This window comes from Papilio xuthus, unplaced genomic scaffold, assembly GCF_000836235.2.
Source record: "Papilio xuthus unplaced genomic scaffold, Pxut_1.1 DF826945.1, whole genome shotgun sequence".
Taxonomy (NCBI): Eukaryota; Metazoa; Arthropoda; class Insecta; order Lepidoptera; family Papilionidae; genus Papilio; species Papilio xuthus.
This window is the reverse complement of record NW_013531704.1, coordinates 8271976-8299472: the sequence shown is the minus strand read 5'-3', so window position 1 is coordinate 8299472 and position 27497 is coordinate 8271976. Positions and strand designations below refer to the sequence as shown.

General features: G+C 33.7%; 6 protein-coding genes across 8 annotated transcripts in view; 2 read left to right on the top strand and 4 right to left on the bottom strand.

Moving 5' to 3' along the window:
• Positions 1–2320, bottom strand: part of LOC106120990 (protein tweety) — a 49270-nt gene extending 46950 nt beyond the window's left edge. Inside the window, exon 1 of the mRNA XM_013316461.1 lies at positions 2062–2320. The gene's annotated coding sequence lies outside the window, so the exon portion shown is untranslated. The remainder of the gene's footprint in view (positions 1–2061) is intronic.
• Positions 2321–2794: 474 nt separating this feature from the next.
• Nubp2 (NUBP iron-sulfur cluster assembly factor 2) lies at positions 2795–4768 on the top strand. Its single transcript, XM_013316502.1, has 4 exons — positions 2795–2964; positions 3082–3352; positions 3464–3635; positions 4035–4768. The coding sequence occupies exons 1-4, from the start codon at positions 2854–2856 to the stop codon at positions 4267–4269; spliced, it is 789 nt and encodes a 262-aa protein (XP_013171956.1). The 5' UTR covers positions 2795–2853; the 3' UTR covers positions 4270–4768.
• Positions 4769–5430: 662 nt separating this feature from the next.
• Positions 5431–14766, bottom strand: cry (circadian regulator cryptochrome). Of its 3 annotated transcripts, none has more exons than XM_013317177.1 (13): positions 14623–14766; positions 9675–9817; positions 9380–9526; positions 9074–9261; positions 8713–8829; positions 8345–8478; positions 8110–8205; positions 7884–7957; positions 7665–7791; positions 7105–7287; positions 6586–6753; positions 6314–6437; positions 5431–5963 (listed from the first exon to the last, which is right to left on the bottom strand). In XM_013317177.1, the coding sequence occupies exons 2-13, from the start codon at positions 9802–9804 to the stop codon at positions 5847–5849; spliced, it is 1605 nt and encodes a 534-aa protein (XP_013172631.1). In that variant the 5' UTR covers positions 9805–9817; positions 14623–14766; the 3' UTR covers positions 5431–5846. The 3 variants fall into 3 exon arrangements, with proteins under 3 accessions (XP_013172631.1, XP_013172630.1, XP_013172632.1); XM_013317176.1 differs by lacking the exon at positions 14623–14766 and adding an exon at positions 12930–13003; XM_013317178.1 differs by lacking the exon at positions 14623–14766 and adding an exon at positions 9958–10038.
• Positions 14767–15057: 291 nt separating this feature from the next.
• Positions 15058–16041, top strand: mRpL12 (mitochondrial ribosomal protein L12). Its single transcript, NM_001312343.1, is given in 3 exon segments — positions 15058–15177; positions 15340–15616; positions 15788–16041. Coding segments are annotated over 3 exon segments (543 nt in total). The 5' UTR covers positions 15058–15115; the 3' UTR covers positions 15992–16041.
• Positions 16042–16523: 482 nt separating this feature from the next.
• Positions 16524–21283, bottom strand: LOC106121386 (uncharacterized). Its single transcript, XM_013317044.1, has 5 exons — positions 20387–21283; positions 18681–20119; positions 18394–18598; positions 18034–18209; positions 16524–17423 (listed from the first exon to the last, which is right to left on the bottom strand). Exons 1-5 carry the CDS (start codon positions 20511–20513, stop codon positions 16545–16547), a joined length of 2826 nt encoding a protein of 941 aa, XP_013172498.1. The 5' UTR covers positions 20514–21283; the 3' UTR covers positions 16524–16544.
• Positions 21284–21555: 272 nt separating this feature from the next.
• Positions 21556–27222, bottom strand: LOC106121356 (uncharacterized). The gene is made up of 5 exons (XM_013316992.1): positions 26918–27222; positions 24049–25484; positions 23486–23690; positions 22882–23057; positions 21556–22494 (listed from the first exon to the last, which is right to left on the bottom strand). The coding sequence occupies exons 1-5, from the start codon at positions 27039–27041 to the stop codon at positions 21613–21615; spliced, it is 2823 nt and encodes a 940-aa protein (XP_013172446.1). The 5' UTR covers positions 27042–27222; the 3' UTR covers positions 21556–21612.
• Positions 27223–27497: the final 275 nt, after the last annotated feature.

Genomic DNA, 27497 nt, shown 5'->3' with positions numbered 1-27497 from the left:
CGAATATTGAAAATGTAGAACGTGGAAACTTTTTGTTATAAAAGAATAAAACGAAGGAGTGAAATTTTTCCATCTAATAATATTACCTTCAATATACTTATAGAACGGAAGAATTTAACAAGGATATATGATGTCGATTGAATATCCCTTCTAATTGATACGCCTCGCAAGAAACAGTGTTATATGGACTACCCATCTCTAATAGCTATTTAATAGGAAACCTCATCGACAATAAGAGTAATAAATGCATTACATAAAAAAATAGTTAAAAATACGCTAGTATTAAAAACGGACCCTCATTTTTTTAAACGAAAGTAACCTTTAAGTTTTGTACTATAGTGCTTTTAGTTCAAGCCGTGTACATGCAATAACAAAATACGTATATATAATATTCGTTATTAAATTATCGGAAAACAAGTGACCTAAAAATGCATCCCGGATATGCAATATCTATTTAATATACATACATAGACAAACATAATGTAACTATCGATAATAGACATTAGAAGTTTTTTTTTATAATTTAATATAGCTTTTATCTATCATAGCTTATAAAGCATGTTTAAGTGACAAATTAAAGATTCTAAGGTCCTAAAATAAATTTCGACTAGTGTCTATGGTCAAACTTGAGATTTTATTTAGAAGTCTACAACTGTTTTCTTTTAATTTTACGTGAGAATTTACAGATTTTAGTTGAACGTTTCAAATCGATACTCAACCAATTTTAGCGCCAGCCTTTTCTTTTGCGAAATAATTATTGGAAATTCGCAATATATACGTTATTCAATCCCAAGTAAACGATTATGGCTTCTTTGGACATGGTTTACCAAGAAGTTCCCCTTCACGCGGAAGTTTTGTTCCGGTCGTATTTAATTAAAATAATTAAAAAAATACGGATCGAAAACGACAAACTTACCTATAGGTACACAAAAAAAACCAAAAGGTACGGAGGGAGGGGCGAAAAAATAGTGTAAACGGCAAGGGGTAAAGGGGAGAGTAGAATAGTGTAACCATAATCAGCTACAGTACTAATCTAAATAGTTGCTATTTAAGAGACCTGTAATATATATTTTTTTATGTTACATGGTGGCAAATATAATATGCTCTTAACATTAATATTCAAAAAACAATACTTAACATATGATTCTGAGGTGATGAAACAAGTAATAAGAATAAAGAACTAATATATCAAAAGCCTTTAAAACCAGTTACTGTTTTACACAATTACATATATATATATATATATATATATATATATATATATAAAATAACTGTATGTTTCAACTTCTGAAATGCGAATACAAAAACATATTTATGGATCAAAAAGATGAGACGACATGATTTATACAAGTATCACAGAATGAAAAGCCATGGCAAATTTACAATATAGATTTCCATCAGCCATTTTCAAAAGCTCAATCCATTAAATCACACTAAGATTGCATATATTATAAACCATTTTCCTTCTCATATTGAATATAATTTATTTAGCATTTTGTTCATTGTAATCTCTTGTCCATACTGACATAAATGTATGTAACTGGCTCATACTACATTAAAGAGTGGTTTCTTAACAGTGAAATGTCACACAATTCTGTCTTTTGTATTGGCCATACATGTTATGATTTTGCTATACAAACCAAAATGATAGTCAGAGATATCAAATCTTATCTTTTATATACTTATACACAAGAAAATAGAGAACTTATTCAAATAAGTGTTTTAATCCCTAAATGAAGAAAAAATATTAAACTTCTTTTTCTCTTTTACCTATACAAAATATATAGCTGTTTAAATTTGAATTTTTGCCAGTTTCATAACTATAATAATACACAGTATATAATTGTCATCTATAATTATACACTTGGCAATCTACACATCCGATCACCCCTCATCCTTCGTATGTCTAAGGGTCGTAAAATAAACGATTGCGTACATGAACACGCCCGCATAATTCCAGTTTAAATCCTTTTTTTGAGGTCTGATCTTGAATTAAAATACAAAAAGTAAGTCATACATTAGCTACATAAGATACAGGAGGTTTTGTACGTGACTACTTACCTTGGAAATACAAGTACGTAGAATAAAGCAACGGAGAAGCTTAAACCCGGTACAAATCCTTGCACAACTACAGAACTCAAATTCTGTAGTATAAAAACTACACAAACACTGGACTTCACATACAAGTAAATTAAATATAAAGGTTAGCTTTATTTCTCAAACAAATTATGTCAGAAAATTGCTTAAAATCTGTCATAAAAAAGAAAAAATGTAGCATTTCTCTTTTCAAGTATCTGCACACAGTTAGCACGACCTCCACTTAAAAAATCTTTATAAAACTGAAAAACAGTATAGGCGGCGCCACCATCGTAATTTGGCGCAAGCGCTGTCAAAAAAACAAATAGAGCAACAAATCGAAATAATTAAACTTAACAATTTTTAAATTTAAAGAACAAGAAAATCTTACGTTATTGCAATATTCTGAATAATTATAATTTGTACAGCAACAACAACATAACTCACGCCGTTAACCCCAGAGGCTAAAACCACGTAACATCACGGACTTCCATTTAGCGCTGTTTAGGTCCTGAGTTCTGACATACCTCTCTCGCTTCTATATTCATACATGTACTGAATTTCGGGTGGTCTTATTAACACCCTTATAATTTGTACTGTATTATATGAGAAACTTTTTTTTTGAAAACGTTATAAATGTTATACACAATTTTCAATCTTTGAATTGATTGACAATGACATTGACATTGACATCACATTTCGATTATAATTTCTTTTTGTTGATAAATAATTTCGTATGCCACATACTTATTTTAAATACAAAATTAAATATATAAAATGTTAGAAAACGTTAAATCAGTAATTCTAGTGTTATCAGGAAAAGGTGGAGTTGGTAAATCAACAGTGAGCACGCAGTTGGCTCTTACTCTTAAGGAAAGAGGCTTTAAGGTTAGATTATTGTTATGAAATAGAGATTTAATTTAGGGTAAAGACTTTTACGATAAAACTTTACAATAGCAAATGTAATGTATGTAATACTAATAAATAAAAAAACATACTTTTCAGGTTGGCCTTCTGGACGTGGATCTGTGTGGTCCAAGTGTGCCGCATATATTAAATTTGGAAAATGAAAATATACACCAAGGCACAGATGGTTGGGTGCCAGTTTATTTGGATAAGGAACAGAGGTTGGGGGTTATGTCCATTGGGTTTCTTTTAAAATCTCGCAATGATGCTGTAGTTTGGAGGGGTCCAAAGAAAACGGCAATGATTAAGCAGTTTTTAGAGGATGTATATTGGCAAGATCTTGATTTCCTAGTGATTGACACTCCACCTGGTGAGTATTTATACATAGTGAATACTACATGAACAAGAGTAATGGTCCAGTTGGAAAGCATGGGCAAGTTCAAGTATAAAATAAGAATATTTCTTGTAATTAAATTTTCAGGCACCTCTGATGAGCATATAACAGTAATGGAAAATCTCCGACAAATACCTCAATGTTCAGCAATAATAGTAACTACCCCACAGGAAGTAGCCATTGAGGATGTCCGGAAGGAGATCACATTTTGTAGGAAAACTGGAATATCAATCCTAGGAATCATTGAGAATATGAGTGGGTTAGTAAAACTGATTTTAAAGAAAACTCCTTTAAGTATATAAAAAATGTATTGAGCAAAAAAACAAAAAAAAATTCCATGTGAAATATGACAAGATAGGTTACAAAGACATAGTTGTCTTTTTAATACTCTTTGAAGGATTGGATAAATGGTCTGGTTGGGATATTTCCAATTAAATACAATTGAGTGCGCTTCAAGAAGCAAGCATCTCTTAAACTTTGGCAACTCCTTAACAGTTCCTCTAGTTGTGCCAGTCCATAGGTTGATTATATCCTCGGTGTTTCCTACACATTTTTGCCCTATTCACTATGAACAAACAATATAAGAAATATGAAAACCAGCAGGTAATATCCAGTAATATTTGTGATATATGTTTCAACCTATGAATATTTATTTCAGGTATCAATGCCCAACCTGTAATGAATGCACAAATATATTTTCGAGTGGTGGTGGTAAATCTCTAGCGGAGATATCCAAGCTGCAGTTCCTCGGTTGCTTACCAATTGACGCTCGTGTTGGTAAACTTGCTGGACAAGGTCTTGCTGCAGTTAAGGAACTACCGGATTCAACAACTAGTAAAGTGTTAAATGATTTAGTTACTGTATTGGCTGAATCAATACAAAATGGCTCATGAGAATGTACTAGGTAAGCATAATAACTTGGTATATACATACTGTGTTGCTTAGTATTGTTAACTATATACATAGGTGGGGCGGGATATGTATATTGGTGGCATTAAATATGTTAAATCATGTCATGTGATATTTTTATTATATATAGACTGACAAGGATATTAGACCCGGTAAACATAAGTGAAATTAAATTATAATAGCACACTAGCGCCCTCCTGTCATTGTCAAAAAAATCACAAAGCCATTCTTGTACTATAGCGGTCATGTCTTCTCTTTTATGCCTAAGCAGGTTTTATATATTTTTGACAGAAGTAACCAGCGATAAGTGCCTCATCAGGCTAGATATCCTTGTTTGACTATACAAGAATGTCACTAATTCTTCATTGGTATATATAATATGTTATTGTTTATTTGTAGTACATAACAGTGTAAAATAGTATAAGTATAGTTTAGAGGGTGGTAAGGAAAATATATTGAAGAATATTAAATATTTAAATCATTTTTAATATATTATTAAGAATTGTATCATTCCTGTAGTTAAAAAATCCTTTTGTGTTTTGTTGAAAATAAAATAAAATTACTTATTAATTTTTTTTATAAAAAAAAATGTTTTTTCCTATTAGGTTAAAAAAATATAATTTTTAATGAAATAAGAGTGTTATAAATAATAAGATTAATTGAAATAGGAATAAAATTTGAAATAAAACTCCAATTTGGTAAACATTTTTTATTTTATTTTTTTCACACCACATATAAATCGAAACACACATAAATATCAAAATATTGGGTAAATACTTTGGTAATTTATCATAAATATAAGTATACATAGTCTGTTTTAAAATTTTTTGTAAATAATAACAAAAAACAAATATTAAAAAATGTAGAGTAGATTGAACCCTGTTATTTTACTTGGATTGTCAACATATAGTTTTTCGTTTATTTAATATTTTTTTTTTCTAACTGATTGGATTTTATTATTTTCTTATTGTGATATATTTCTTTAGATTTTTATGTATATGTCTAAAAAAAACATATTGTAGAAGTCGTTGTAAAATTGTTTTAATTGGGTCCATCAAATCCAAAAAAATGATTCAAAAGTTTTAAAAATACCAATATCAGATCCAATAAGAATAAATATTTAAAAAATATATTATTAAAAAACTGTCTTTAACCATCTTTATTATATTTACTTTACTATATACTTGATATTATATTCGAGATATGTTTTACTTATGCTTCTACTTTGGATATCTTAAAGAAATTAGAACATGAATAGGCGAGAAACTTCTATAAGACATTGTCCAGTCCCAACGGATAACCTACATAAGATAAAAACAAAGTAAGAAACCTCTATAAGCGAGAAAAAATATCGCTTTGACTCTCGCTTATGCAATTTCTACTGTATTTATAGAAAAAAAGTAAAGTATTTCTACACAAGTACAATATTGATAAAAGCAAAAAGCATTTTAGAGAAATGCCACACAGACTCCGCACGTGTGACATCTTCTTAATTTAAAAAAAAAAACATAGCTGCGTGTATTTTAGACTTTCGTACGCTTGTAATAAAGTCGTATTTAGTCTAAGAGGTGCTGATCTCAGACTCGGTGTCGTCGTTGAGCCACATGAAGCGACGGATCTCCTCCTCTGAGGAGGGGCAGCAGTGCGGCGGAGCCTTCTCCAGGATTCTACGTAACTCCTGGATAGATGGAATATGGGATTAGATTTGAGTGCTAAAGTATTTTGAAGTGAAATTAAATACGTGTCTATAATGCTGCTTATATGAACTTAGAAAACGTGTACGTAAAGTACTCGAAAACGACCGGTAAATGATCCAATTTTACGTCTTTTTCATAATATTTATTTATATACGGCTTTGTTTTTCGCTTTTCTTATTTTAAGAAAGGTTTGATGAATAACATGTGTATAAAACAATTCGAAAATTTACTGGGAAATTGAAATAAACATATTTATTATTAGAAGAGAGTTTAGAGTTAGAGAGAGCACAGTCAATAACAGTTAACACACGTAGTCGTTTTTGGAGGTTACCTTCATATTGTTCCTGTTGCGTGCAGCGGCGTCGAGGTGGTTGACCATGGGCGCGGGGTAGTCCTTGCCGATGATGCAGTTGGCACGCTCCTGCACGTCGATAGGAGCCTTCCACGGCTCGTATCTAACACAAAAAAGTTTAAATTCATATATTATTATTTGTTCATATGTTATTATTGTTCATATGTACCACGACCTACTATAATGTCAATGTCATAATGTGAAGCGCAGTTCCAGTCCAGCAGCACTGTCATGTGTTGGGAGTGACTCACATGTAGTTGACGGGCACGCGCGCCAGCTCGGGCACGTAGCGGCGCACGTAGTCACCGCCGGGGTCGAGGCGGCGGCCCAGGCGCACCGGGCACGCGCACTCGCTCGAGTCCAGCAGCGCCTCGAATGCAGACGACGACACCCACATCCAGTTGCCCGCGCACACTGACCTGCAGAACTCACACCATTCTTCACATTTACAAAACCCCATAGATAATTGTTGACAAACTTATCTACCGGAGACACTGGCCTCTATAAATGGATAGGCGATTGCTAGGAAATTACAGCTTTTGCTTCGTTCCAATTTTAACGCGTTGTTACGTTACAGTTAAATCTTTATTATTAGTTCAAATCGTCAACATTCCTACAAACCGCTACCATCAGCGCTGAAATGAGGAAAATCAAATAGGCACAAAATACTACGTCTTAGAGCCGGTCTATTTATAGAGGTCAGTGACCTTAGTGGGCAAACGTGAAACTAAAGTAGGTCATAGACAACCATCTCAAAGACGTATACAGACCAGTCAGCGTCGAGCAGGTACTTGAGGAAGTGGTTGAGGCCGTGCTCCCAGGAGAGCCAGAGCGTGCCGCGCGTGAGGAAGGAGGCGACGGTGTTGCGCAGCACGTGGTGCAGCCAACCCTCAGACCGCAGCTGCCGCATCGCCGCGTCGATGAACGGGAACCCAGTGCGACCCTCTATCCATCTGACACATAAACGCTCATTTACCTTACCTGCATCACACCAGAATACCACATAAAGCGCTCCATCTTTTAACCAAACAAAAAAATATTACTTACATATAAAAATAATAAAATTTTAGAAGAGTGGAGGTTATTTACAACGTACTTTATTAATTACCCAATAACCTGTTTATTCGAAACATAAATAAAAGTAGACAAATTATTACCTTGCTTAATTTAAGAACTTAAACTAAACTTAAATTAAAAATAATTTCTACAACAATGACACTTCTAAAACAAAAAATATTGAACCTCTAGAACAAAATCGCTTTCTCCGACAACTGTTTCAAAGAACTTCTCCGAAATAAACATATGATAGACATAATATAAAAGTGACTACCTAGTCAATTCGTCTCCTTCCGGAGTCTTCCAGGGTATATCTAGACAGATGGGGTTCCCTCCCATCTGACCGTAGTTTGGATTGTTCACGCTCATTGTATAAAAATATTCGCGCCAAATCAGCTGACCTGTAAATACACCATAGATGGTTTTAAGTGAACTATACAAAATATTTTAATGTATGGTCCTTCGAGTCGGATTTAGTAGAATGCAACGGTACCTGTAATAAACTGACTGCCAGAGAGACGGCCTTGATGCACTTGCTGGAACAAATCTTGTACAGCCCAATAGAATCTGTCAAAATTCATGATGAAGAAGATTTTACCATCATTCTTTGATTTGAAATAAAAACTGTGCAAATCAATCAAATCTTAACAACTAGTGCGTTATAACTTATACATTAAACTTTTAAATTAACCAATTTAAAATAATGAATTACAACTTACCTACGGACAGACAGACATCCGAAGCGCAGCGCCGGGCTGAGCGAAATAGGTGGGCCCAAAAGGTCCGGATTCCCGTGAGTAGGGAGATACGAGCCTCTGCAAATTATAATATTTACAAAATATAACGTTCCTTATTGCTAACATATTCGTTCACGACGATACTGCTTTCTACAAAAAAAAACAACAAAATGACTGTCTTAGAAGTAACTAATGTGTTTATGGTGATGTGACTGACCTGCAGAATGTCTCGTACTCGACCTGCAGACGCTGCTGCATCTGGTGCAGCGCGGCAGTCTCCCCGCCCACCCAGCGGATCATGCGGATGTCCTCGCGGTCCAGGTGCACGCCCAGATCCTCCGGCTTCGGCACCTGGAGGCACCAGCTCATCAGACATTGATATTTTATACGAGATTACTGGCTATATCGTTTATAAACCGTAGAAATGAACCGGTTTAATACTTTTGTATTAGGCATATCGTTATTATTACGTCCTTCCAATACCTAAAATTGAGCCTCGTGCGAGCTGTTATAAAGTTTACAAGACTGAACAGTACAATAGTTAAAATAATCGTTTAATATAAACATATGGTGAGTTGTCCTTACTTTATCGAAGACCGTAAATTCCTGGTAGAAGAAATCAGGCAGCACGCCGAAGTTGACCCCAGTGAGGTCCAAATCGCTGACCGGCCTCGGCGGATCGCCGATGGTCGACACCGTATGCTGTAATAGGTATTTTTAGATTGATTCAAATAACAATAGTAAAGTTAAACATTTATTACAAGATAGCTGTAGGTTAACATGATGTATAAAACGATTTTTACAGTTTTTCCAAAGAGAATAATATCTGTAGGACAAAACTGGTGCGCCAACCCTACGTGTGTGAGAAAAGGATACAGTATAATAAATGAGAGAGATAACAATATATTTTTGTAAAATTATTTCGCCAGTAAAAACAAAAACTGACCAGAAACATCTGATACGTAAGAGGCGGGATTCCCCCATTGTATCGTATGACGGTGTCGGGCTCCCACAGCGTGTGGGAGACGTGCTCGCGACACACGACCCCGGTCTCGCGACACGCCGCCTTCACCGCATCATCGCGTGCGCGCCACACCGGCTCGCAATCTTGCTCGAAGCACAGCTTAGTTATGCCTGAAAATGTTACACAAACCCAACATATATTACGCGGTAGTTCAGTAAGTGCCTTATCGCTTTACTCACGAAGACACATATACATAGTTTCCTTAGAACAAATTGATTCACGTCTTACCGAATTCCTCCCACAGGCGGCGGAAAATGACGTGCGGCGTGCCCTTCATAACGATGAGCCGGCCGCCGTACTTCTTGAACTGATTGTCCAGGTCCTCGAGCGCTTCCAGAAGATACCGCATGCGGTTGTATCCCACAACCTTCGTGCCTACATTATAAGTAAAAATAAAAATGTAACTAGCTAAAACAAAAAGTAAATCTTTTTTTATTTATTTTTTGCTATAATAATGAACCTTTCTGTAAAGACTGTCAGAGAAGGAAGCGCTGCAAGAGCTATTATTTCTAGTTCTTCATACCTGCAGTTTCTCCATCGAAGATGAATATGGGAAAAAAGGGCACGGTTTTGTCTTCCAAAGCGCTGTGTAGCGCCGGGTTGTCGTGTAACCTCAACCCATGCCGGAACCACAACGCGCTACCGCCCAACATTGTTCTTAAATATCTGGAATATATAGAATTTATTAGAATAGGTTCAAGAATTACCTGCAGTATATTAAAAAAAAAAACAATTCATTCATCCAATTCAAGATAAAAATCAAATGCCTTAAAGTTACGACTTTTTCGAATTAAAAGGAAACTTACTATCAAGTCAATTTCGTTTCAACTATGTCTTACACTAACGACAATAATCTTACATCTCCAAAGAGGAAAATTATAAACAATCCTTAACATCAATACTAAATGCAAACCAAGAAGCAAGGAGGAAATATGTTCCTTGCAAGCGAAAATTCAATTTAAAGTAGAACAAATGCTAACTTCAAGGTATAAAATCGTATAACACGACTTATTACATAACGTCTGCTATTAGCAAACATAGGTTTAGTCCTATATTACTGTATATATACATGTCTATATTACATGTGTGGGTGCAGTGGACGGTAAGCTTATCGGCGTAGATTATAACTTGCAGTTGCAATTTATGTCACAGAGCAGGTTATGTAATACCGCAATGAAATATAATAACAATGGATGTTATTGTTACGTAGCTTATATTATTAATTAATATATAATTAAAGTTCATTGACATCAGCTACGTTTATATCAAGTAATAAATTTAAATCAATACCACTGTTAATAATTGAACAGTGATAGAGCCCGCTTTAACATCCTCGCACCGCACAGAAGACAGGCGTCAAGTGGAAGCAATTCCGCGTTTCGTCTGATGAGTGTGCGTCCCGGAGGCCTAATTTATTCCTCTTTCCCTTCCCACCCTTTTTCTTATAAGGAAAGGATGGGAAGTGGAAGTGGACTTTCCGGATGAGAGGATGCATGGAAAGGGAAAATATTTTCTCCCTGTGCATCCTTTCTTCCGTCGATTAAAGGTAGGCAACACGATGCAATTGAGTGTGTCTATGGGCAACGGTCACTTCGCTATTTCAGCGATTTCAGGTGGCCGCTCGTTCGTTTGCCACCGTATGATATAAAAAATAACCTTCCAACATAATTCCGCTTACGAACATATTGTTTGCCAAGCAAGAGCCTATTTGAAATTTTCGAAATAAAGATAATAGTGGGATTTAGTAATTAAATAAATATTTGTTCAATAGTTTACTATACGATCTAAATATTGACGACCCCTGATCCACATCGTTTCAATCATCTATCGGCTACCTACACACACGTAAGTACTGACGGGCATAAATTGTTCGTCTCATGACCCCTTTACCTATTAAGACTCGTTTGCGCGCAAGGTGAATATTAGGTTTATTCTACTTTGGTCTACGTAATAAATACGAAGAACCTAGGTGACTATGAAGGAATTAAATAGTGCTGTTTGTTCACATTATATAGGGGACATATTTTTTTACTGTCATCAAAAACGTCACTCTTTTAACGAATTTTATCTTGAAATGTGCGACTTATCCATTATTAACGCAATTTAACCTTCAATTAAAACAAAAGATAATCTGTGCATGTGAATAAAATTGGAGTATGTATATTTCGTACAAATAATGTATTTACGTTGCTGATAACGAAAAACTAGGTTTTAATTTTTTTGTATATCCGTATGTCTGTTCGCAAGGCCGCGTTTGTTCCGGGTAATCTCCGGAACGTCTGGACCCATGTTTTTTCAGACGGGAAGGTAGCCGATGTATACGAGCATATTATTGGCTATTTTTTAACTCCGCACTGATGAAATCGGACCCCTTGTTAAAACTATAATACTATTACTAACCGTTGGTTTTTGAGGCCAAAATCTCTTAAAATACATCGGCATCCCTGTCTCTTTCTTTGACAAAACAGTGATAACAGTATGTTTTAAATGGATATTTTGGTCTCAGAAACCCACTGTTAATGTATTGTTAAATTTGTTCACAACCGCTGCAGTTGAAGCTTGTCATAGCTGGTACAAATGCTGTCAAGCACAGCCTTGTCACACGGGCGACCCAATTTCGAATCCATTGTGATTTGAAATTGTCTACTAGCTGTGAGTTTCCCCCGCTAAAAACATATCGTCATCCCTCTCATTATCTTTGATAAAACAGCATATTTTTGTACCGGTTCTTCGACGGAGCTACCTCACTGTAACCGCTTACAGTATAAAATTTTTAATATAGAAATTAATATACTGATTATGGAGTTATTTGGATGTTTCCCATTAGGCTGATTGGACCATCGATTCATCATTCTATTGATTCGAGACAATTATTTTATCTTAATCTGATAAGAAACTTAATTTTACAGTATAATATTATAGTATTTATTCTCAATAACAGTGGCAATTACTTGTTCGTGTCAAAAAGTCGTCGACAAAAAATAACACGCGAACCTAAGAACAAAGTGGTACATAATATTTTTTATCTGTGTAAGTCAACGTCAAATTATTTTTGTAAATATCTATTAAAAATCTAAGTACTAATCCTAAAAAAAATTATGTCTATGGAAAATATTTACGAAACTTCAAATTTTTCAATAAAGTTCGTTTCGTCTTACATAAAGAAGCATTTCAGTAATTAGTAGCGCGCAGTAAGTTCCAATTAAGGCCTTACAAGTGTATCGAAATCACATTCCATTAATTTTAGAATCGGGAAAAAATTGCTCGCGTAATCAACTAAAATATTGTTTTTTATAAATTACGTCAAAGTATAATTAACGATATACAATTTACTATACACTAAGCAACATTTATAGCCATTAAGTGACTCCCTTAAGTTAATACAGGCAAATCTCGTCATATACGGGAGTTACGTTCCGTAAATGTGCCGAGAATACCGAAACCATAACCAAATATTTTTAAAAGTTAATGTGAAATTTGCCTATTATTGTTCCCGTGAATTGTGGCACCGCGATTAAGGAGTTTTAAATGTAGACAAGGCTTTTAAAGAATTGTGGTTGGCCAAAACTGTACAACAAATACGTATTTTAAAATAGCAGGATGATTTAAAAGAAAAAAAACATATTTCTTTCGGTTAGAAATCGTCCTCAAAACCAATAATTCACATATTATAATTATGCAAAGTTGTATAGTAAGAATTAATTAAAAAAATAACGAAGACGTATTTTTACACGTACACATTGTCAAGTCACATGTTTAAAGTATTAAAAAAACTTACTTCAATTAGACAGCTGTACGGAAAGTAATTTAATTACGAACTCAATTGGCACGTCAGATCGCTGCGGCTTCTGAAAGCGAACTGAAAGCTCCTGACGACAACCCGTAGTCCGTACCTACGCTAAACGTAACGAACATTCTGGAAACTTTTCCCGAGTATCCAATATCGCACAATGGGCAACCTTACATTAATAGGTATATTGGAAGTCTAAGAGCCAATAATAATAATTAAAACGTTCTCCTATAAACCGCTAAATTAAAAAACGTTATTTTCAAACTAAAGAGCAATATAGTTAAGGTTTGAATTTTTCTTCTTATAGACCCTTTACCTGGTTTCGATGAATCCCTTGCTAGCATATTTTTACCATATTTAGATGATAATTATTAACCACCGACATGAACATCTGCCAGACAATTCTTCAACATAAACCTATGTCAACTATCTGACATTTACTGAGATTCACTAACACCGCTAGCTACTATCATTCAAAAATTATTCTCCGTCACTTATCATCAGTAACATTCAGTAAAGAAATCAATGTTTCTAGAAGTATCTAAGTTATCAAGAATATTCCCTACTTACAAGTACAACAGTCTTTTAATATTAGCTCTTAGACTATATCACGTAGCTTTCATTAGTGTAAACAGGAAATGGGTCAAATTTTAAACATAATACGATATGATTAATCGAATTTCTTATTACCTAGCAAATAGTTTACACAAACAATTAAACGGTTTTTTATTATTACATATATTTATGTATGTTGTTGTCTCCATGGAACATATTCATAACCTATATATTTTTTTAACTATGTTAAACATCAAAAGTATAAATTAAATTGATATTTCATTTTATAATCCTTTTTAAGAAACAAAACTAAATTAAATTAAAAAATATTAGCTATTCATTTCTTTCCCGAGCTTATTCTTTCGACACAAATCTCTTACCGTTTACGTAAAATCTAGAAATAATTGGAAAAAATTTCATCAACATTGCAAAGTTTTCTTAAGCCTTCGATAAAATTAGAAACTCAATTAACAAAAGTTTTGCTTAAGTACGCAGAGAGAACACATACAAATGCAAAAGAATATTTTCCTTTTTATTAATTAAACATCTATTTCTAGCAAATTACGCAAACTTGAGTATTTCTTAGTAAAAATTAAAAATACATCCAAAGGAATCACCGAAGGCTAATCTTAGAAAGCTATTAAAAATTTCACAACTTTACTTTCTTATTGTGTGTATTCATAATTCATAATGTTGCAAATGTAGGGTGGAATTTTTGATGCCACCTTCAAGAAAAGTCGAAATACTGAATAAAAGATTTTATTTAAACAAATCATGGTTTTATTTAAGATTACATAAACTAAATCTATGGTTACCGAATGCACCACAAACAGAAATAGACAAGTTTCATAACAAACCTATTCAATATAAAGAGGATTGTATACAGACCAGATGAACTAAAGTCTGATATAATTGGATTAAAATTAACGAGCATACAAATTTTATGAAATACCAAACAACAAATACTGTTCAATTAAGGACATAAATGTGTGGATTGGGTTAAAAAAAAGACTTCTAATCTAGAGGTGTGCGGTTTTATCCCAGGCATTTACAAATATATTAGCGATTTTGCATTAAAAATCGAAAATACCACATCCAAGTAGTACATAGTTATGTTTTGACTTACCTGCTACCGTATAATTATTTTGTAATAAGTCATTTTTAGAGGTCAATTTTTTGTCGGTAACTCTGTTTCGCATACAATATTTTAAACATCGTATAATACGCTAATAATATGATTTCATAAATAAAATAAATTTGTAAATAAATGACATTTGACGTTGACGTTGACAGGTGTCAGCTTTTATCAGCTGTTTGAACTGACAGAGGACAGTACAAATAAACCCGAAAACCTAAAGCCATGATGTGCGTAGAAATCGACTCTTCAAAACATGTCTAATATAATTTTGTAATAAAATTTTGATTTCCTGTTGATTTTGCGTATAGATTTTTTGTTAAAATAAATAATTTTTTGTTCATATTTTATACAAGAGTAACATTTTTTATCTGTTATTGAGAAGTCAAGTGTATTTGAAAAATAACCTATAAAAATCATAAATCTGGTAATTGGAACCAAAATATTGTTAAAACTATTTCTAAATATAATAAACTAAACAGTGATGAATACCGTCAGGATAATGAAAAATATCCCCTTTCGCCAATGGCGAACATTTTCCAGAAGGTAATAAAACTTATATAAATACAAACTTTAAGGTTATGTAAATCAAGATTGATATTCATATTCAATTCAATTTAAACGACACCAGGTTGTTCATAATTTTATTTAATTAAATTGTTTCCCTTTGTTCTATTTACGTGACGCCAACCTTATATCTCTTTTCAGCACTATTATAAGACAAGAGGTAAGTGAAGCTATCAAACCCCTTACCATTCCACCACCGGAAGGTGTTGACAAGCCAGTATCACCAAAAATAGAGAAGATCGTAGCAGATATAACAAATCTTAACTTGTTGGAAGTGTCAGAACTCAGTCAGGTTTTGAAAAAAAGACTGAACCTTCCTGATGCGCCTGCTATGCCTATCGGAGGGTTTGCGATGGCCGCGCCGGCAGCACAAGATGAAGAGGAAGCTGCACCTAAAGCTGTTAAGACTAGCTTTACAGTGAGTTCCATGAATTCTTATTCATAATTCATATTTGCTATTTTTTGTTAAATTTGTATAAAATACCATAGCCAATAATTCAAGACTTACAAATCAGTGTTGTAATTTAGTATGTGTATAATTTTATTTAAAAAAAAGAAACATAAAAACACAATCTTCTTCATATTTTAGGTTAAAATGACCAAGTTTGATGACAAACAGAAGGTTGCGCTAATCAAAGAGGTCAAGAGCCTACTGGAAGGATTTAACTTGGTACAGGCAAAGAAGTTTGTTGAAAGTGTACCTACAGTTGTGAAGGCTGACATTTCTAAAGATGAGGCGGAAAAACTAAAAGAAGCATTGTCCAAAGTTGGAGCTGTTATAGAAATTGAATAGATTTAAATAAGTAGTTTTAGTTTGTTTAATATAAAGATTAATTCTAGAAATATATATCTTTTATTTTGTAGTAGCAACCATAAATAAATGTGAATTGCATTTCCAATCTGGGAGATAATTTTTTTTGTGACTGATTCAATTTCTATGTGGTAATTTTATTCTTATTATATTGTGGCGAACAAGTAAGCATCCTCCTGATTTCGCCGAAATAGCAAAACTGCCCCTGCCCATTGACATCTGCATTTACAGTGTTGCCTACTTTTAATCGACATAGCAGTAGATGCAGAGAAAGAGAATATTTCCCCTTCCTATGTGTCCCCATCCTTTCTTAACATAGGCCTCAGATATGCATATTCATGAGACGAAACGCGGGAGTAACTTTGTTACATACATATACACCAAGGAAAATATCAGTTTTTACTAGTTACTACCAAAAAATTCGACGATGATAAACCATCAACTATAAAACGGTTGATTGACATAGTCAATATTATTTTCAACGCATAGGTATTCAATAAAAAAAATATTTATGGTATAAAACATTTAATTAATTCTAAACGTCACACATATCTATGGTATTAATTTGTGTTGCACTTTGATTGGTCAATATTTCGTCTATCAAATCGTCTAGATTTGTTTCATCTGGACGCCATCCTTTCTTAACATTTATAATTGCCTGGTAGTCAATCGAATTGACTTTTTGTAAAAACGCATACGGTTGTATCGGGTTCTGTAAACTATCGTGTGTATCTAACTGTTCTTTTTGTTCCCGAGGTCTTTTGTTGATAATATCTATAATGAGATCGCTTTGTGACGTGTTCGTTATTTCATCAATAATCAGTTCTCTTAAATCAAACATTCCTCCGTGCGATGAATACAATTCCATGCCCACATCCATTTCACAATCCATATCGATTGCCGTTTTACTTTCAGTCAAATCCACTTTAGGAGCAGTGGTTTGTGTCGGACTAAGTTTATAATTATCTAATACCACTTTTAATTCGGTTACAATCTTATAAGCCTCTTCTATCACAGCTACATTTTGTTCTATATCTAAACATTTATCTAAAACATTTAAGCAACCGATAGAAGACAGATCATTCATGATATTGTTGAGTTGTTTCTTTATTTCGTTGTCATTGAAGACGATAATTTTTCTTTTTTCTTTTGAAAAAGTTACAGTTGGAAATTTCCCGTCCATCATGCCGCGATCGAGACATAGTTGTTTTATCGCGTGTCGCCAGAAGTTAAGTGCTGCTGTCTGTACTTCCCAATGCAAGTCGTTCAACGCAACTTTTCGCATAACTTGGAACAAACAGTTTTTAAATTCACAAGAAATATTTTGGTGTAAGAAAATTTCAGTCAATACATTAGCTGCCTCTTTTCTTATTATGTCTTCTTGGTTTCTTTGCGCTAAATTAATCAATTGTACCTGGTAAAATGATAATCGTTATTAATGTATTTAATAATTTTAATTTAATAGTTTTGTTTTTCTGCTATTTTATATGTATTCTGTTGGCTTGTCTTAATAAATAAATAAATGAACGAACGAACGAATGAATGAATGAATAAATAAGTAAATAAATAAAATAGTAGTTTAATTTGATTTCGTCCGTAAAGAATTTAAAACTAGTAATAAATATTGCCTTCGTCACCCGGGGATAGAGTAGTTTCCCAAAAGTGAAAAAAAAAATATTGGTTTAGTAGTTTTGGAGCTTATTCAATGCATATTATATGCTTATAATATGCTTATGCAATGCAAACAAACAATAAAATCTTTCCTCTCTATAATATTATTAGTATAGGAAACCAGAATACAAAGACCAATCGTACAAGTATTCAACGCCTTTAGAGTAGAAGACGATAAGCGTGATGTAATTATGAGTTTAAAGTGTCGAAATGTTCTACAATATATATATCTATCTCTGTTATTTTTAAAGACAATGTTGGGATAGCAACATTTTTTGAGTGTTTAGGTAATCCAACCCCTACGGTTATCTTCGACGCATCATAAATATGTACACCGCATAGTAAATACTTACGTATAAATTAGGATGCACGTTCTTGACATCTGACCAGATCTTGTTGATTTTGGCGGCAGCGGCCAGGCACTGCAGCGCTGTGGCCTGCGCGTAAGGCTCAGAATCGCTTAGTGCACTCGTCGCCGCTAACAGCATCAAATGATTCGAGGATATCACTTTCTGCAGTGGTATGTATTCTGGAACAGTCAAACTATTGGTTTATGTAAAAATATGATCAAATAAATCGGGAAATTGTAGGTAATTTTGAATTATATACCCAAGACTGAAATCGTGCAACATTTTAAATTGTAAATTTTGTATAGGAAGTGAATGTTTTAGGGTCGAGTTGTTAAGCGTGAAATTATGGAGAAATTCACATACTGACAAAGGACACATCGGTACAGCTTAGCAGCAGACTGAGGGCGGACTCGCGGACCTCCCAGTCCGGGTGCTGCATGTACTCCTTGGTCATCACGCCAATTTCGCTCAGAGAGCTGCCACTATCGCTCTCTACTAGGAGCCGCATGTCCGGGGAGAGGAAATTCCGCACACTTAAGTTAATCAAGTCAATCGTTTGTACTAAACCCTAAAAAATACAAATTTTATCACTATCGGCTAAGCGTTGTCCAACATATTATTCTCACAACTAAATAAATGTATGCACTAACCTTTGCACACATACATTTTTGCTTCATCAAATTCAAAAGAGTTACTTGGAGACATATAATCTCTAAGCTTTCGTACCAATTTATATGATGCTCCTTTAAAAGCATTTTTATCGCATCGAGAACTAGACGCAATAGTCTGACATCATCAGGTGATCGCAGTGGATTTTCGCTCAAAATCAAATGATTACCCACGTCGTCTGACATAACGAACGTCTGCAAAACGTAGTACAAACCTTGATACAGAATACCAGCTGTGGCTTTGGTTAATTGTCCTCGGAATTGAAATAGATTCTTAACGGTGTATATCGTCACCTGCTTAACATAATCGGTATTATTTTGTACGACTTTTTGAAAGAACTCCGCAGATTGAGTAATATGCTCCGCGGTTACGTTCGTCAATTTAAAGGAGTAATTATCTATTTCGATAAGTTTAGCTTCACTGCCGCAATTTAATGAATGATACGTCCACATTGGAACTACCAAGTGCAACACGAATTGATTTTGAAATTCGAACTTCTTTCCATCTCTTTCGAAGAATTGTTGTTTCTTCGCGCCCAATTTAGCTAAGAATAAATTGCACTTAACAACGAAATCTGCGACCGCTTCCGACATTTGCTTTTCGATTAGTTTTTGCAGCACATTGTTGTATATAGAAGTGATCTCGTTCATAATCTCACTGTTTGTTTTCTTCTTCCGATGGTATGCTTCTACAATTGAATTGAAATAAAGTTTGAACAGAACCTCGCATAGTATTCTAGCCAAATTGGGGTCTCTGGTAACGTCCAATATAACTTGAAGATGAGTGTCGAAATTAAACCGTTGCATTAGGATTGGTGCTATTTTGTAGCTTTTGCTTAGTTGATCATCGGTGTTTCCCAGAACGACCAACATTGCGTTTAAAGACGACATCATTGGTGCGTAAACATTTACCTCCTCGCCGTCTTTTATTGTATTCGTAATGTGGTATTGGTTATACCTTACAGGTTTTATGATAAACTCAATAATTTCAGCTAAAACATCATCATCTTCAAATTCGATCAGTTTCCAGAGGAGTTGTGCGATAAAGTTGTAGGCAGCGCGCGAGACGCGCGGCGGTCTGAAATTCGTGCAGCAGCAAAGCACGTAATGCCACATTTTGTTGTCCACCAACCATTTGACACCCGAGTAGTGAGCTATCGGCGACGTTACCATGTTGATGCTTGCGTACAGGAGATCCGAGTACTTCGCACATTTTGAATTATAATTGCACATGTACTGCAAGAAACGATGGAATCTTAACAAGTTTATTAGCTTGCTAAACTGTAGTTCGTTTTTGTAAATAACCGATACAATATTGGCGATGAATATCTTCACAGAGTTTGTTTTCACTTCGCAACCGTTATAAGTTTTTAATAAAATTTCGGAGAAAAATGAGGATTCTAATAGGTTAGTTTCAAAACCTAGAAAAGAAAATTATAACATTAAAGTCTTGAACGCTATAAATATAAAAGAACATCATACATTTATTTAAAAGAGATAGCCAGACAGTATATCAAAGAGTTTTTTGTTCCTTTGGTTAAAAAAGATTAGATTTAAATTACATAGGTCTTGCAATAATTACGGAAGCGACCTTTAGACCATATCAACAAAAACCTTCCATCGTATTCATAGATGAATATTATAACAAGTTTAAAAAAAATGCACCAATATTATCTGTAATAACATACCGTTCACAGGTGTCTCTTGTAAATATTTTAAAATCCTTTCCGCGTAATATGCATTTAATTCGAATTCATCTTCAAATATCTTCGCGAAGAACAGCATAAGTTTCTTCTTCCTATCATTCATAGACATTTTTTCATTTATAATTTACTTCGTGTACAATTATAACACATTTTGTTTGAATCACATTCAATGGGCGCCGCTTATCATGGCCAGATTAACTGTTATCGCTGCACAGTTCAATAGATAACCATTTCATAGGCCATTTAAAAATCATTATTTTACGTCTTAAATAAAATAATTTAACGCCATTGTAATTATCATATCATCAGTTCGTAATATTCTAATTAAACTTTAGTGATTAGATTTTATTATGCCTCAAAATAATCGTCATAAAAGCATTTATTTTAATATTACACTCTTTATTTTTTTACACATCATTTGGTCCAATTTTTGCAAATCACGAATCACTAGTTTGACTGCTATAAAATTATAACCAATTAAGCTTTAAAGGCACTTAATAACTTTACAGAGTTGATTAAAATAAAATACGTAAACAATATACATTATAAACACTGAATTACGTCACAGCACTAAAGCACTAATAATCCATCAAATATTTAACAAATGATCACTTGAAACACGTATAAAGTTGGAATGAACGTTGCTCGAGTGAAGTGTATGCGCGGGACGCGTTCGGAATCTTCAAGGACAGTAAATAATAGATTACCAACTCGTACTTATTTGATGTTTTAATTTACAACTTATCTAACTGACCGATTTATATCTGGTCATCAATGTTTTTTAAAACTGTCTGCTATTTTCAGTATTTTTGTACAGGTATATGTATTGTTCAAAAGCTCCAAAATCGAAATCAAATAATTTGACAAACACATAATTGTTTTCTAGTAGCTTTAAACACGGGAATTTAGGAATTATTCACAGTAGAATTATGAACAAAACGTAACTAAAATTTTTATATATTATTTACATCCTACATATACTAAAATTTCTCGTTAATTTTAGAATATTTTACAGGAGCTGAATGATTTCAACGTTTATGAACTACACATTTTTAAAAGTGGCTAAAACTGACGTTTTACTGGTGACCTTGCAGGCTACTAAAAAAAATGTTAATTCATTACGTAGTTATAGAAATAAAAGACTCTTTTATCTTGTTTATATTTAACAATTTATTCTTCACAAAGAATTGTATAAAATTGGCAAAACTTTAATAACAATCTAAAGAGTTGACATCATCATTTATTTCGTAAATACCAAGAACGTCGTCTAATAGAGACGATAAACTCTTGATGCCTTCGCGCCATTTTTTCTTTTGTTCAATAACAGCTTTGAAATCTTTACTCTTCAAGAATGTTACGAATAAATGCGGTGACGCGAATTTAAGAAGCTTAGGTTTAGGTGGTTGATCTTTTACAGGCATTTCATCGTTTTGTAATTTCATTTGACTTTCATACATCATAGCCAGTAAATTTATATCGTCTGCGTTAACAATTCCTTCTATAACGTTATCTACTTTCGCCGTGTCGTTTGCTTCTGAATTCATATTACTATAATCCGTTAATTTAATAGGACGATCAAGTTCATCAACACTAGGCATTTCACAATCACCGGCTTGAAGAGTTTCAGGTACTTTATATTTTTCTAAAACAGAATAAAGTTCCATTGATATTGAAAGTGCCGCTTCCATGATATCAACTTCGGATTCGTCTTGTAAAAGTTTGACGAGCACAGTCAAGCAACCTATTGAAGCTAGTTCTTCTAGAGTTTTCTGTAACCTTTTTTGTATTTCTTTTTCGTTTAATGTGACAATTTTACGTGAATCTTTTGAGAATGTAACTGGCGGGAATGTACCATCTAACATGCCTTGAGCATTTAAATGATGCTGTATAACAATCTTCCAGAACCTGAGAGCACTCAGTTGCACCTCCCAATGGAAATCATTGAGCGCTGTGCAAAGCATACATTCATGTAACACTTGCTTGAAGGCTGGGGTTACTCTTAAATTGTGATAGATTTCACAGAAGACGTTACAAGCTTCCTTCCTGACGATACCTTCAGGATTGTCCATCATTATCGTTAGAATCATATGCTGAAAACAAAATAAATACCGATTATAATTTAGATAAAATAAAACTTACTAAGTTCATCATAGCACAGCTCTTCGTACACAAGGAAGTGTAAATTTTGTAAAGTTATAAATTTTCAAAATCAAACGATTTTAATTGCTAAGCTTACGCAATACAATGTCATAGAGATTTGTTCACAGGTACTCGTCGTCCACATTTCTATCTGTTATCGCCAAAGCCAGTCCCTCGCTACCTGTTTGTCCAAGATTGTTCTAAGACAAGTCGCTACAATTTTCAAGATGGCGGATCAAATCTATACAGCTGTCATATTTCATCAGTTTCAAAGATTTTAGTTGCTTTGTGTACGAAAAGTCTAACGCTTTTCTTACATACTAGAAAAGGAGTGGCACCTGTATATTGGGGAAGTTTGTCTTGAGGTCGTCCCAGATGGCACAGACTTTGGTAGCAGCACCAATGCACTTGAGGGCGGAAGCGCGCACGTAGAACTCGTGATCATTGAGCGCTATTGTCACTGCGACCGTCATTAAATTGTTCGACAGAATTTGCTTTTGGATCGGTGGGAATTCTGGAATTTAATTCAAAGATTTTTTTTATAATCTATGTTTGTTGTTTTTTTTTATCTCACGCTTTAGATTATGACAAGTAGGTATATTTTAGAAATTATCAATAAAGCTTTAGCACTGAAAAATATTCTGTCCTCAGGAGCGCAATAATCTATATCCTATTAGACATTATTAGTTAGAATCTTTTGGCGCGAATCGCGCGATTTCCATGTCAAGTGTCAGAATGATTAGTGAGGGGACATAAACTTTGACATTCTAGTAAGGCTAGTGTTGTGCCAGTACACCGATAATGACGGATTTTCTTCCTAACAATACATACGCGGTGTTATTCCTGGAGAATTTTTTGCAAAGGTGTTCTAAGATAAAAGTCCAATTCTTTATTATACCCTTACTAGTTATAGGTTAATATTGTAAATCTAAATGCACATACTTATAAAAGATATCTCTGTACAGACGAGCAGCAACTCGAGGGCGGAATCCCGCACCTCCCAATGGAAGTCATGTAACTTCATATAGATGAGCTTGCCCAGTTCGTGCATCGCGGAACCCGGCTTCGAATCCATCAGCAAAGACAGGTTCGGTGGCAGGAATTTCTTTATAGTTATCGCAATCACGTTCAATGCAGTCACTACGAACTGGAAGTTTTTAATTTCATGTTGCGTCTTCGATAATAATTCAAGACTTAGTTATAAGCTTTTAACTTGTATTGCATTAAAAAAATTAGCTTCCAAACTGAAGCTGCATTAGTAGGGCCTTAGTGGACCAATAATTAAATCATTGCCTTTTATAATAGCCACACTTAAATGGTATACTCATATACCATAAAGAAATTTGTTGTCCAATGTTAAGGCATATGATGATAAAACCATGTCCAAAGTTAATTACTAACATATCTTGATAAAAACATGATAACAGATAAGCAAGTCTATCCGCGAGTGGAATACAAATATTGTACTAAGTTGAACATATAATATAAATCTATGTTTCTCTTACCTTACATGTTAAATTTGGCCTTTTTAGAATATGGTATACAACATTGTACAAACACAGCACTTCGAAGCTCTCATGCCAGTTGATATTGTATGTTTTTACTAGAGACAGTAAACTATCCAGTACGTACGTCATCACAAGTACTTTATCCATACTATCCTCGTATGTTATTTCGTTCTTCATCTCTCCGTCGTCGTCGACGGGATCGTACTGTTTGAGTACAAAAAACAACGCTTGGAAAACTAAATTCGCCTGCTCATTCGAAAAACGATTCTTCCAACAACTTAATCTCTTAACGCTTTGTAATGTTATCGACAGGATATCCAGCTGTACCGTAAGGTCTCTCAGCGCGTAGGCGGCTCTTGCGGTATGGTAGCACATATAATTAAGAAGTTTCACCAAGAATTCGTCCACTCTCTCATCAGTGAAACTCGAAGACATCGGCCTACCGTGGTTCGCGTACACTAGAGACGGTACAAGGATCATGGCTACGATTTGGTTGTGCAACTCAAACTTTTTGCCGTCCGCCTCAAACATAGCTGGAGCTTTGCCTTCCCACGCTGTCGTCCACATTACACTGCACGCGTTGCAGAAATCAAACACCATTGTTGGAGACCGCCTATGTATAAGAAACTGAATAATATTTAAGTAAGTAGCACCGAGCTCTATAAAGTTTTCCTTTTCGTAAACATCATTAATCAGTTTCGGTTGCAAATGCAGAATTCTGGCCACACCTACTGCGAACAGTATTTTGGTTATTAATAGTGTCAAGTCTTCTCTCCTTAACTTATCCAATAAAACGTAACAGAGTGTTATTAAATTCGATTTTTTTATGATATATTCAATCAACATGCTATTTCCCTTTCTCAGTTCTTCAGCGTTAGTGATGATGGATAAGAGCATCTGAAGCATCGGCTCCAGAGTTTTGCTAATTTCTTCCTCATTCTCACTAGTCATTTGATTAATTGAAAAGTAATCTGTATCTAACACTGGTTTCATTATGTACTCGAGTGTGGTTGTGATTTTGGAAATGTCACCCAAATGGTTTAGCTCCCACATTATTTTGGATGCGAATTTGTAAGTCTTTCGAACGACGAAAACTGTCCTTTTATCATTGCATAGAACTAAAATATGCTTCCAAGCATCGCTATCATACAGCCAAATTACTCCGGAGCTATGGTTAAGGAGAGACAATGCTACGTCCATGTAAGCTACTCTTAAACTAGAATTCATGGTGGGGCCGTCAATCTGATTGAATGCTTGTGCAAGCATGTCGCCTTTTCTAGAAAATATCTTTCCAAAGTTGACTTCCCTGTCGCATACAACCGCCAGTAACCGTATGAGGAAAACTTTGACTGTATTATCATATGTTTCGAAGCCATCTAAACTGTCTACAAGTAACTGCGGCAAGAAAGGTAGCGATTTAAAGTAGGTGACCTCTGTAACAAAGATAAAAATAATTATATGATGTTGATTGATAAATTATTTAATCAATAACTAAGAGCATTAAGTCTCTGAAGCATGAATTACTTTAATTTTTACATTCATTTTAAAATATTATACTAAGAAACATAATAAGAAAAAATCCAACATTTTGTTGTATTGGTAAACTGCAAAGATTTTTTTTTTCATTTATTTATTTAAAAACTGCATAGCATCCTTACAGTATACAACCAATGTGACACTATCCACACTTTACATAACAGTTTACATGATAACATATTTTATAATAACAGTAAATAACACATAACAATGATAAATAAAATAATTGATGATGATAATTTTAATATACCTTTACTCTATGCTAATATAATAAAGTTGCAAGAGTTGATTGTTTTTTTGTTTGTTTGCATTAAACAGGCTCTAAAACTGCCAAACCATTTTAAGAAATTATCTCACTATTAGGAAGCTACATTAATAAATTATTAGGTCATTTTTGATCACATGGATGAAGTCACAGGTAACTGCTAGTGATGAAGTAAAACTATTATATAATTGTGCAAAACAATAATTCAAGTCAACAAAAAACGAGACATGTTTTGTTGTAATGACTGGCAGACAAATATTGCATCATCATTAATAGACTTTGGTTTGTTTGTGTGGAATGAGTCAGCTAATAACAACAAACTTGAAATCACACAATTATTTTACACTTGTAACATTATGTTTTAAAGGTAACCATACAATAATAACTATATTATTTACAAAATAATAACTTCATAGTATAGAATTTCTTTAAAATAGAACTATGAGTTATGAAATACAAAAGTAACACTTTTCTTTAACAACATCAATACTACAATAACACAAAATGTTAATAAAACTATTTTTGTAATTAAATAAAGTAAACATGCCCAACTTCAAATGAGTAGCAAAGCATATTCTATTATTTATATTTTTTTATCATATCTGTGCCTATAACTTTTGCAACAACTAACCCCATTGTATTAAAGGTAAAAAGACATCATGTAAAGTTTTGTGATCCATTAAAAATATATTAAAATATGTAACCGGCCAGTTGTTGAGCCATAAAAATATAGCTGTTACTACGCAAATTTAGAGTTCAATATGTTATGATTAAGAATTAATATGTGAGATTTTAATTGCAAAATTTTAGATTCTGATTAAGTTATATCTTATTTATTTACTGGTCATAGAACAAAACATCTTTACATATATCACAGTGTAGAGAAGGTAAAGATTTCTATTATTAATCAAATGAACGTACATTTCTGATAAATATCATAAAAGTAATAAAAAACTCAAGTTATTCAAAAGATAAGGAACCTGTTATCTCCTAAAAGTTACTCTTTCTGAAGTAACCTCAACCTTTATTACATTATTCTTTTATTATATTAAATTGGTTACAAACCTGGATCCGTGTTGTTTATTTTGATAAACAAATTGTCAGCATAATAATTATCCATAACATAGTGTGGTTTAAGAATCTTTTCAAACAACAGTTTGACTTTACTTTGTATCTTAGCATTTTCCATATTTACTGATTAATATACACGAAACGACTAAAAATTTAAATGTAAATAAATCATAGCAACATGTTTATTAGGTGGCACTAAGTTTTTCACTAAGCTGGAATTATATCTCAATATATAGGCTTATAAGTGTAGAACAATCAGCAAGTGATTTAATAAACAATGTTTTTGATGTTTGACACATCAGTCCCCGAAGTTTCCCTATATACTTGTAAAATTCAATACGAAGTCGTCAGCAAATTTACCTTTTTTTTTGTTAAAATTCAAAATTAACATAGGAAATTAAACTTAGACAGAAAAAAAATCGTTACGAAATGAAAAAGTTTAAATTGTAAAAAAATTTTCTACACGTCAGATAAGTCCTTAAATTATGTCTGGTGTTTAAGAACTAATTTTTAAACAGATTGAATACACAACAAAATAACTTATGGAAACTGAAGAACCTTTATTTTCCTTAAA

Coding starts and splice junctions, on each gene's coding strand:
- cry (XM_013317177.1), bottom strand. CDS start 9,804: ATGTTGGGCGGTAGCGCGTTGTGGTTCCGGCATGGGTTGAGGTTACAC. Junction 8,206..8,344: donor GAGTACGAGACATTCTGCAG/GTCAGTCACATC, acceptor TATAATTTGCAG/AGGCTCGTATCTCCCTACTC. Junction 5,964..6,313: donor GCAACAGGAACAATATGAAG/GTAACCTCCAAA, acceptor CCATCTATCCAG/GAGTTACGTAGAATCCTGGA.
- Nubp2 (XM_013316502.1), top strand. CDS start 2,854: ATGTTAGAAAACGTTAAATCAGTAATTCTAGTGTTATCAGGAAAAGGT. Junction 2,965..3,081: donor TTAAGGAAAGAGGCTTTAAG/GTTAGATTATTG, acceptor CATACTTTTCAG/GTTGGCCTTCTGGACGTGGA. Junction 3,636..4,034: donor ATCATTGAGAATATGAGTGG/GTTAGTAAAACT, acceptor TATTTATTTCAG/GTATCAATGCCCAACCTGTA.
- LOC106121356 (XM_013316992.1), bottom strand. CDS start 27,041: ATGGAAAATGCTAAGATACAAAGTAAAGTCAAACTGTTGTTTGAAAAG. Junction 23,058..23,485: donor TACAGAGATATCTTTTATAA/GTATGTGCATTT, acceptor ATTAAATTCCAG/AATTCCCACCGATCCAAAAG. Junction 22,495..22,881: donor CAAACTTCCCCAATATACAG/GTGCCACTCCTT, acceptor TTTTGTTTTCAG/CATATGATTCTAACGATAAT.
- LOC106121386 (XM_013317044.1), bottom strand. CDS start 20,513: ATGTCTATGAATGATAGGAAGAAGAAACTTATGCTGTTCTTCGCGAAG. Junction 18,599..18,680: donor AAAAATGTATGTGTGCAAAG/GTTAGTGCATAC, acceptor TGTATTTTTTAG/GGTTTAGTACAAACGATTGA. Junction 18,210..18,393: donor TACCGATGTGTCCTTTGTCA/GTATGTGAATTT, acceptor TGACTGTTCCAG/AATACATACCACTGCAGAAA.